Genomic DNA, 12,234 nt, shown 5'->3' with positions numbered 1-12,234 from the left:
TGCTGATTCGTACTAGGTCAGGACGGCTACCTAGGATTCAATCCCATGTAGGGACATGTCGTTCATGGTATGGTTGGGAAGGTTCAAGTGTTTTCCAACTGGGGTCTCAGTCTTCATAGTGTTGACTGTAGATCTGTGACCAATGAATCGCTTCTTGAGGGTGGTTTTGGTTTCGCCAACTTACTGAATGCTGCAAACTCTACAAGAGATCAGATATATAAAATAAGTGGTTGTGCAAGTGATTTGACCCTTAGTCTTGTGTGTGAGTTGCATGCTGTGGCTGGTGATGGAATTGGATTCAACAATGTGGTGGCTGCAGATGATGTATCTCAAAGTACGATCACATTTGAAAGTACCATGCTGATTGGGTGTAGGGTTAGAAGTTAGAGGTGGAACAGCAGCACGCACAAGAAGGTCTCGTAGGTTGCGTGGTCGTCTGTAGGCGATGGTGGGTTTTTTTCAGGGACGGCTGATTGGAGTCTTTCTGATGTGAGGAGAATTTTGTGGTTGTTAGGGGTGATTTGCTGAAGAGGAGGAAGATTTGGGTGGAAAGTAACAACCAGGGGGAGCTTGTTGTCTCGTCCCTTTTTGTCCTTCACTTCCAAAGTAGATGATCTGGAAAGGGGGCGGACTCTCTGAATGGCTTCACGCACCCTTCTGGCACTATGACCCCTGGCAGTAAGGTGTTTTTCATAAGCATCTGTATGGCGAATGAAAGAGGAATTGTTAAAGCAAATGCGACGTAGACGAAGTGCTTGACTGTAGGCAATTCCAGACTTGCAGTGACGCGGATGGCAGCTTGAAGAATGGAGATACTGGTGTGTGTCTGTGGGCTTGGTGTATAAGTCTGTAGAGAGAGAACCGTGTTCCTTGCGAACAATCACATCGAGAAAGTTAACCTGTTGGTGAGAGTAATCAGAGGTGAATTTGATGGTGCTGTGGAAAGAATTGATGTGATTGATAAACGTGAGTAGGCTATCCTCATCACTGGTCCAAACGAAGAAGATGTCATCAATGTAGCGCCACCAGAGAAGAGGACGGCAGGGAGCTGTACTGAGCATGCGTTCTTCAAGGCTAGACATAAGTTGAGTCCTTTGGAGAGAAGCCTAAGGTCTGCACTGGTGAGAGTAGAAGAAGATAAGTTAACAGCTGCAGTTGAGGATGGTGGTTCAGACTCAGGTGGAGTCTGGGGCCTTCTAAAACGGTTGCAAGCGGTACGTTTGCGTCTTTTCTGAAGGTCAATCATTTTCTTATTTCTTCTTTCTGTGAGTTCAATGTTCTGCTGAGATAAACAATAGTTAATTTTGTTAGTGTACTGAGTCCATTCGTCATCGGTGCAGCATGACTGTAATTAAGGTTCAGCCTCAGGATATCATCGTTGAGGCTATCTAAGGATGATTGGCAGTGTTTGGTGAGGATGTTAACGAGAGGGATTGAGGTGCTGTGTAAGACTCAGTTCCACTCTTTCTCTGGAGTCCTGGAGGGAGTGCCCCTAGTGCTGGTTGGTGTGTAACCTATAGACCTGAGGGAATAATGAGGGAGAGAGAGTAGAACCTGTAGATGCATAGATGGAAATAATAGCGCTGGGATTTCTGCATCAATTTTCTGAGCTTCTGTCTTTGTCCTTCTCCAGTTTATTCCCTACCCCCTTCCATTAATATTCTCTTTGTTCCTCCACTGTTTATCTCCCACCTCTCCTCTTCCCCTGTTGGTTTCTTTCTTTCTTTCTTCTCTCCATCCCTTGTCTACTTATCCTCTTACATCTATCTCTTTGTGTTCACCATGCTCATTAACCTGTCTGTATTTTGTGTGTTTTCGTCCCTTCTGTTACTGTTACTTGTCATTTAGCCTTTGAAGAAGGCTAGTATCGAAAAGGCCAACTTACTTTTACACATTCTCTTACACAGGCTCTCTAGTGGATAAGCAGTTTGCTAACAGTTTTATTTTATGCGTTATCACTGGTGGATAAACTAACTTAACGGAACTCTTGTATATTAATTTGACAATGTAAGGTTTAAATTTGTAATTTTGGAGAACTGTAATATCAAACGTTGAGTGACAGATGCGTTCACTGGGGCAATAACTCGCCTAGACAGGTCACTGAGAGGAAATATGTATTTAATACCGTATCAGGAGTGATCTCTGGATAGTTCGGGCTGGGTCACCTAAAGAACGAAAGAACGAGAACATATCCAATGTTAATTTCAAAGACTTGTAGAACGTGTACTACAACAGAGCCATGAGTACAACATCGTGAGTACTAGTACTGTACCATGAGTGCGAGTACTACACCATGAGTGCGAGTACAACAAAATGAGTACGAGTACAACACCACGAGTGCGAGTACAACACTACGAGTGCGAGTACAACACCACGAGTACGAGTACAACATCTCGAGTACAACACCATGAGTGCGAATACAATACAATGAGTACGGGTACAACAGCAGGAATACGAGTACAACACCATGAGTGTGAGTACAAAACCACTAGTAAGACACCACGAGTACGAGTACAACACCACGAGTACAACCCAAGAGTGCGAATACAATACCCTGAGTACGGGTACAACACCATGAGTACGAGTATAAAACCACGAAATCGAGTATAGCACCATGAATACGACACCATTAAAACGAGTACAACACCATGGGTATGAATACAACACCACGAGTACGAGTACAACATCATGTGTACGGGTATAACAATATGAGTCTGTTACAACACCACGAGTGCGAGTACAACACCACGAGTGCAAAGTACAACACCTTGAGTACAAGTACGACGCAAGGATACAATACAACAACATGAGTATGAGTACAACACCGAGAGTACTAGTACATAACCGTGAGTCTGTTACAACACCACGAGTGCGATTACAACACCACGAGTGCAAAGTAAAACACCTTGAGTACAGATACGACGCAAGGATACAATACAACACCATGGGTAGGAGTACAACACCATCAGTAGAACACCATGAGTACGAGTACAATAACATGGATACAAGTACACGTAGAATTTCTCTCGGTACAAGACTCAGGGACGAGTATGGGTACTTAGTCTTGGACTAGTATCTTTATCTTTACTAGAATTCCAATCTGCCTCTAGTACGGGTACCTCAGTAGTATGAATCTATTACGATTGAGAACCACACGACTATGCTGGAAAATAATGTAAGAGGAAGTTCTCATTGCAAAGAAATAACTAGAATTTATTAATTTGAACGATTTGACAAATAAAAATACTCCACCGGTTCCACCGATCAGCTATCTTCATGTTTGTGAATAATTCAATGTTTCGATACAATTTACTACAAACAGTTGTGACAACGATCTAATGCTTATATCACTCAATACTGTCCTCCCTATATCATGCTTCACAACACCCGTACTGACAGTGTGTACATTTCCAAACCTTTATCTGATAGAAACATTTCATTAATGCTCATGATGTCTATACGAGTGCTTCGAATCGGGTCGTGAAATTGCTATACACTCATTATAGAGAAGCCATAGCCATATTTTACCAGCTACTGCAGTTTTCTATCAGGAAATTTTGTATTTACATAGTGTTGTTTCATGATGAATTCTGACCTACATCAAATTGTATAAAACTGCACAATGCACAAGGCTATCATACCATATATATATATATATATATATATATATATATATATATATATATATATATATATATATATATATATATATATATATATATATATATATATATATATATATACACATACATATATATATATATATATACATACATATATATATATATATATACATACATATATATATATATATATATATATATATACATATATATATATATATAAATATATATATATATATATATATATATATATATATATATATATATATATATATATATATATATATATATGAGCTTATTTCATGTTCTAGTTCTGGAGAGCACTTTTGATAATTTCACATATTGCCCTCTGTTGACCACATCTGACCTTTGACCTCCAGCACAAACAACATGGTTCACTGAACTAAATACAGGGAATCCACATGCCAAATATCAGAACTGAGTAGGCTACATTCCTTGAGATATCATGTTTACAAGACTTTCACACTTTTTCCCTCTGTTGACCTCAAATGACCTTTGAAATTCATTGAAAAAAAGCATTACAGATCGTCTACTGACTAACGGTAATCTACACACCAAGTTTGAACGTCCTGCAACTTCTACTTCTTGAGATATTGTGTGAATAATGTTTTCAGACTTTGACCGTGCAGACCTCAGAGGACCTTTGACTAATACCAACAACAATCCCAAACCAGTTCTTCCTACAGGGAACCTACCTACCAAATATGAAATGTACCCCAGTTATCCTTCTGAAGTTAGAGCGATTACGAGCAATTGCCAAATACACACGCACAGAGGTACATTCACGCACATGCACGCATACACCCATAACACCCACCCACAAATACACATTCATACCTTCATTCATACCTCCATTTAAACCATAAGAGAGAATCATTGCTTAGCAACTGATAAAAAATGGCTAATATAAAACCAACCTAATAAAGACGGGTTCAACGGGGGTTAGCTACAATATTCCCTCACCACCATTTCTTACCAGAAGCTTGCAATGACTTTTGTTCTGGACATGTAGAAGGAAAACGAAAGGGACAGAACAAAATTTTCTGGGGAACCACCACTGTGATTACCGTCCACGCTTTATCAACCTGCATTGTGTTTATGGTAACAAGTTTGAATACAGTTAACCAGTCTTCTCACGTTTCTGTCTATAAGAAAACCGTAAATATGACAGCAATAACAAAGAGGTACATAAAGCCGATTTCATGTTATAAATTTAACATTCTATTTTTTTTATGATGTAAAGATGAGTATTGCAATATTTAATATATTATGTTAAATATTATGAGTAATTTCCAAGGGACGGGTGAGGCCGCAAATAGCTCTCGATCACTTCGGTAAAAGATCGTCTCCAACGAGACAATGGTTCTAATAGTAATTTTCTGTCATTTTGGCAGGTTCCGATTTACTGGCCCGGAACCGGTGCTACGATTTGTCAGAGGTGTCGAAGATACCGACTCTTTGAGGAGCCGAAGGTTGCAGTTTCCTCTTGATCGCAAAAGGTTCTAGTTTCGTACGAGGCGCCAAGTGCTCAACGTTTATGGTGACCTAGAGCCGACGTTGGATCACTGAATCGGTACATGATAACCCAGACCGCCTTGTGCACAATGCATAATGTATTCTTCGACACCTGCACCTTCTAGACCTACCCTATACCTCCTTTTCGATCCACCGTTCACTACTTTCTTGATCCACCTATACCACCTTGTTGATCCACCCTATACCACCTTATTGATCCACCCTACAACACCTTCTTGATCCACCTATATGACCTTGTTGATCCACCGTACAACATATTTTTGGTCCACACTTTACAACCTTATTGATCCACCCTTTCTCAGGTTCATGATCCACTCTTTATCACCTTCTTGATCCACCTACACCACCATCTTGATCCATCCTATACCACCTTTAATATTTACCCTATACCACCTTTTTGATCAACCATATACAAACTTTTTGATCAACACTATATAATCTTCTTGATCCACCATATACCACCTTCTAGATCCACTCTATATCACCCTCTTGATCCATCCTACGCCGTCCTATTGATCCACGTTATACCAACTTCTTGATCCACCCTACACCACCTTTTTGATCCACACTTTACAACCTTTTTTATCCACCTAATATCACGTTCTTGATCCACTCTATATCACCCTCTTGATCCACCTTACGCCGATTTCTTGATTAACGTTATACAACCTTCTTGATCCACCCTATACCACCTTCTTTATCCACCTAAACAACCTTCTTGATCCACCCTATACCATCTTAATTCTTGATCCACCCTACACCACCTTCTTCATCCTGCTTATGACACCATCATGATCCACCATATACCACCTTCATCATACATAATATACCACCATTTTCATCCACCCTATACCAATGAGAATCCGCACAACGCATGATGATATATTGAAGTGAAATTCCTGTTGTGATATACAAAGACTAAAAAAAATGAAAAGTGCTGATACTCTAGTTGTTGGTTTCTGTATTGATCCAAAAAATTAAAACTGCAAAGAAAAACCGCATAAAGCCACTTAAAAATAAGTTGAAAACTACAGCCTAAAGTCAAATACTTTTATTGAAATATTCACAAAGATTTTGAGAAGACTATGAAATTAATGACATTAAAAAGTGTACCAAAACTAGAACTCTAACCAAACCGTCCAACAAAATGGACTTAAAAATCTGCGTAATGAGTCATAGTGTGGCTTGTGGTTTGAAAAAATTATCTAAAAATGTAAATGGTGCGCTTTTGTATTTAAGTTGATCATCTTTTCTTTTAATTTAATCATTCAATACTTTTAGCTTTATTGTTCACTGTGATCAAGTGATTATCACACACTTATATGTGTCACTTTGCCACCGTATGTTGTATACTGTTCTCAAATGGAATATCTAGACACGTATATAACACAGAAATTGCATACAACAGTTTGTTGCATATAACCGTCTATGAAGTCCGTCTCTGATTGAATCTATCTTGTTAGCTTGGAGGTTATATATACCGTATGTCTTTGTAGAAGCTAGGCCTAATCAATATCAGGTGTAGGACCAAATGTAATGGCCCCCTCTCCTTCCTTCTTCCGGTTATCCCTGTTATTAGTTGCCTCGCGTCCAATAGAACATGTAGTAAGAAAGTAGATATTATAATCAGGTAAAAAATCAAAGTTAAATAAGCAAGTAAACAGTGACGACAGCAAAAATAGTGACACCGAGAAATGTTCAGCTTAAATCTGAAAAGAGAAAAGTACAGAATAAATACAAAAGTTTGATTTTTATTGTAAACAATGATACATAATACAAGTCTTTCCTATACATTTGGATTATTTAGATAGTTAACTGCTTTAAGCTTGTTACAAACTTACTAATCTTTACGTAAGTCAGTCAAAACTAATCCCTAAGTTGATTCCTTTCAATGTTATTGTTATTTCCTCAACTAATAGAATAGATGGACATTTCCTTGCGCTACGGCTACATGCAGCTACGGTTAATACCCGCAACACAGTGTACATAGCAGCGATGGACATCTCAGCAGGGAGTTGTTATGGAACTCCCTGATCTCAGGTCCAGATAAAAGATAACAAGGTGTCACGTTTCATTACTGTCTGCATTTTGTAGCGACAAGAAGAAAACTTCACTTGCAAGCAACGGAAATGTAACTTATTTCAGAGGGCCGCACGCGGTTTGGGGCGAGTCTTCAATGCCTTTAAAAACATACGTAAAGACCGGTACAGGACTTATTTTCACGATACATACGCAGAAAAAAATGTCCCTCAGTCTTCTAAAGTCTACATTGTGCTTTCATCTAGTTATACTCTAGTCTGGTTCAATTGGAAGAAAAAAAATAATCGTACAACCATCAGTAAATGTAATTATTTTAAGTTTGCAGAGACATCATAACTGTAGAAACTATTAAGCATAGTGTAGTGTTACTTACCTGAAAACTGCGCAACACACCAGATGCAAGGAGTATAACCAACATCACAAAAGGAGAGTAGATGCGAGTAGCTGTCGTACCTGTGGGAACAGTCCATAACAAAATAATATTACTTGTAAGGTGATTTGGGAAATGTTCTGAATCTGATTGAACTGAGCTGTTTTCATTAACTTATCATTACAACGCATGTTCCAGTGATTTCGAAAGTATTTTAACAAAGTACCCACACACACAGTTTGTTCTTGATTGTGATTTAAGACGAACTCTTGCAAAGCAAATTGTTATATTGCTGTCATTGAATTAATCACCACAACGTCAAAGCTGGAAATGACGTGATCTGTAGTTATAAGCCGAGATAAAGATTAGCCATGATTGTTTAATCATCGTCAAGTAATCACAACACTGAGTTGTAAAGCTACTTTCCAAAGTTATCATGATATTGACATACATCTAACGTATAAACTAGCTCAGTTTCTATCACTCACCTGAGCATTCATCAGCGAACGACGACGTCACAGACTCACAAAGTGTTTCTGTGGTTGCATAACCAGTCACCAGTTTAATAAATTCATCTGCGTCTGTGCTTGTCGCATCTCTGAAGAAAACTTTAGATCTGTCTATTATTTCAGTACAACGCTTCTTATTAGTAAAGACCATGAGCGCTTCGTCTACAAAAAATGATGTTGAATCGTCTTTGGCACGACCCGACTCTTCATCAATGCCATCAGAAATCATTCTACAAAGATCGTTGCGATTAGCAAATCCAAGGTATTTGGAAATTAGATCGGTAACTTCAACAGTAATTTCTTGATCGCGGCCATCTGTTAAGAAGTTGATGACATTGTTGTAGTCGTTACAAATATCGCTTGCTATTGGTAGCAGTTCTGTGATATACGCATCTAGGATGTGACGAAATACGGATTGTAGGTTGTTTGGAGAAGAGGCAAAGTTGTCCAAAGCTCGACAGACACTTTGTGGAGATAATTCTTCTAATTGGAATAAGTTCCTCATCGCGTCCACACCAGTCACTATTACATAGTCAACAGTAGGAACTCTCAATGATGTCGGAGGTGGGTTATAGAATGACAACGGAACAGTGAATTCCCTGCATAGCCGTTCAATGGCAACATTATCGCCCTTTTCGAACGTTTTGCATATTTGAATGACATCATCAGATCCAAGCTCGTCAGTCAGAAGAGGCTCAAACACAGTGCAAAGCACCCCCATGCCATCTGCAACAGTGTCAGATCTGAAGAATGCTCCGATCACGTCAAGAGCATTCGTAAAATAGAAGTTAGGTAGTAGCTCTCCAGGCTCGGTAAATTGAAAATAATCAATGGCAATATTTTCGGGAAAGACGTACTGCGAGGGAGTGTACTGCGAGCTGCGGGAAAAAGATTCTTTGATTTTGGCACAGAAACGTTCCTGTTCACTATTAATGAAAATGTCAAAGCCTGTGACATTTTCGAAAAATGATAATTCAATTGGATAATTTTCTGTCAACACTTTTACGATATTGATGCAATGTTCTCTATCGGTTAGAACTGATAAAATACTGTCAATTATGTCATCCGCTTTGCTTTCATACTCCTCTTGAGAGGGATTACCGGCAAAGAAATCGCAAATTCCCTCCTGCAGGTCCGGATAAATCGCCTGATCAATAATCTGCAAAGTTTGTTTGAGAGAGTCACAACCGTCAACGGTATTGAATAATTCTAGCGCCTCGGCACCTACATAATTACCAATTGACTTTACCTCACCCAGAATGTCATCAATCTGCATATTACTCAACAGTCTCAATGCGGAGCAGAGCCCGTATACATCAGCTGAGAACGGGGAAGGTCCAAGCCAATCCAACAGATCGAATGCTACCCTCGAAGCCACTTCGATTATATCGAGGGCTTTCACGATTGCGATTTCTTGGAGTCCACATTCGAAGCCTTCATTTGAAAAGTCAAAGATGATATCGTCTGTAGGTGTTTGACAATAGTAATTGTAACCTAGATACTGATTAACCAGATCAGAGATTCCGCTATCAATATGAAATGTTTCAAACATTGTTATGCAATCTGTGGAAATATCAATCTCGGTCGATTTATCGAGCGCTGTGACGACTTGATTACATTCTGCCCGGAACGTCTCGTCTGGCATCATTGAATAGATGTAAGGTCCGTAGTTCTGGCAAATTAAACCCGTTATCTCTAGCGGCGATCTGGCGTTCCACAATAGTCCCGTGAATTCCAGTAATTCAGAAAAAGTTATGTCGATATCCCCAGAAACAATCACTCCAGGAGTTTCAAATGGCAAGACTGCGGGCAAAGAGTCGGTTGATGGGCGATCCCAGTCGATTGTCCAATCAAAAATACATTTTTGTGGCAATGTTTTGGCTCCATCAACACACCAGACTATAGCCAGGATTAGAAGAAAAGAGAGGTGGCCCATGTTGATTCCTCGTTGCTGTTAATAGTAAGAAGGTAAGATAATGTTTCTTCATTAAATGTATCGTTAGTGCTGCATGATCTCAAATTCACAGAATGACCAAAGCCAACGAACATTAATCGTGAACAAAACATTTCGATATCCGAAATCTCTCGGTATGAACTATTCTCTGTCAATCAGAATACCGTTTACACGGACGTAGTTGACTCGACTATTTCAAACCTGATAAAACAACCTCTAAAATACTTCAACTTACTCTCCTGTTCTTATTTTATTTCGCAGGAAGTGCAATATGTCAACAAACTCCTGACGTGTTGATTATTGATATTTACGTTCTTGTTTTTTATGCTCATCTTAACAGTGTCTGGAATGCTCACCAATAATACGTGAATACAACACACACAACACACGCAATCAGGAAAGTGCTCTTTTCGTTCGTGCACAAAATATTCCAGCACTTGTGTCCCTGTGATATGTTAATCTCATGTCTTTAACAATGTATTTCAAAGTTAAAATTTACCCAGATGTGCTAAAGGTTGCCAAAGTCGGTAAAAATGTATCCCTTTAATGGAATTATATCACTATGGTGTTCGTGGTAAGGCATATGATACATTGGCTAGCTATTTACACAACAGACAGCAATGTATTTATGTAAAGGTTAATTACTCTAATTACTTAAACGTTATTAACGGTGTCCCCCAAGGATCCTTCCTGGGATCCCTGCTCTTCCTTGTTCAATGTTATTCACAAAGCGATGACAAACGTTTCTGCTAGTCCTTTTGCAGATGATACTAATGTTTTCCAGTTTGATGATGATTGCAGACAGTTTACCCGCTAAGGGTACTTAGACTCAAAGAAAACTTAGAAATAGTGCGACTGTAATAAAGTCAGCCTCCACTCAGGGAAAACAAATAACATCATTTTCATGCCAAAGATACGAGTCACTGTTGTCATGATGCTTTTACTTTTAATGGTGTTACAGTATGTAAATCATGCAGTACGAAGTATTTAGCATGAATAATTGATGATAATTATCTTGGACGAACCACATAAAGACAATAAATGTAAACTCCCTCCAGTGGGTAATTATTTTGGTATTTTTAGCAACCTAAGCGGAAATCGTTCTGAAGCCATTGTCACTGAAATATATTATTCATTTTACTTTACACTAATACATGCAATTGAAATTGATAGTGCAGATAAAGTTTCATATTTAAGACCGCTTCAAATTCTACATAATAGATGAAATAGTGTAGTTATAAACAAACCTAGACGCTATCCTACTGCCTTTTTTTACAGAGAAAGCCATTTGCTTATAATAAAAGAGATCCATTTCTACTGTATGTGTTGCTTTGTGAACAACTATTGTAAAACAAGTTACCAAATGCCATTTCTGAGGCTGTGAGCCATTTTAATGCTTAGAATTGACATTGAAAAACAAATAGACTGAAAAAGCACTAAGGGAAGAAAACCTCAAGATAGTTCACTTACCATTTAATGGATTCACTTTTAAGATGAATATGTTGAAGAAAGCTTAACTTTGACATATGAGATCTGAACTGCAAATGTCATATCGTTGGCACCGACACGAGTGTTTATAACTGCACAGCACCGCATCTTTAGCCAATCCGTAAGCGAGCTCTAATAAGGAAGAAATGTGTGACACGCAAACAAAGCCAGAAAAGCGGGCGCCCCATGAAAACATTCGACCTGAACTTATTTAATTCCCTTTTGGTGTGTGAAATTTAGGTTTGTTTGTCGTAGTTTAGCCAAACCATTTCCCTTCTCGATTAATTTTTTTTTTAGATGTTTTCTAAACAGCATTAATCAATTTAAGTATTATGACTCTTCGTTTAACGTTACAAATAAAAATAGAAAGAAAGTATACAACTGGCTGATTCGGTGGGTGAATACCCGACCCCACCAACACCCACCCTCCCTTCGACAGCTTTTAGTACAACCTTGCGTGTAGCACTCGTTATAGACCAAATTTATAGCCTAAATATGCCTTTAAATGCAGTTTGACGTATAGTTTTTCTTTTCCTAGGTGACTAGTCACAGACGCCAGGTCGTGAAGTGTCCTATACATAAGAAGGGTATTGTGTAGTGAAGATTATGTATGGAGTTGACGTATCCCGACAGAAGTTCTGCGAGAGTGCCAAATCCTGAAATTGTTTTCGACATGGAGGAAATAACTTGCGT

The 12,234-nt window shown here is 38.8% G+C and overlaps 1 protein-coding gene across 1 annotated transcript; it reads right to left on the bottom strand.

Annotated features, from left to right (window-relative positions):
* Positions 1-6,124: 6,124 nt before the first annotated feature.
* Positions 6,125-11,684, bottom strand: LOC139962108 (uncharacterized). The gene is made up of 4 exons (XM_071962004.1): positions 11,524-11,684; positions 8,079-10,050; positions 7,594-7,673; positions 6,125-6,889 (listed from the first exon to the last, which is right to left on the bottom strand). The coding sequence occupies exons 1-4, from the start codon at positions 11,524-11,526 to the stop codon at positions 6,884-6,886; spliced, it is 2,061 nt and encodes a 686-aa protein (XP_071818105.1). The 5' UTR covers positions 11,527-11,684; the 3' UTR covers positions 6,125-6,883.
* Positions 11,685-12,234: the final 550 nt, after the last annotated feature.

The sequence above is a fragment of the Apostichopus japonicus genome, chromosome 3 (assembly GCF_037975245.1).
Source record: "Apostichopus japonicus isolate 1M-3 chromosome 3, ASM3797524v1, whole genome shotgun sequence".
Taxonomy (NCBI): Eukaryota; Metazoa; Echinodermata; class Holothuroidea; order Aspidochirotida; family Stichopodidae; genus Apostichopus; species Apostichopus japonicus.
Note: the sequence above shows the minus strand (reverse complement) of the source record. Positions and strands in the feature narration are given on the sequence as shown.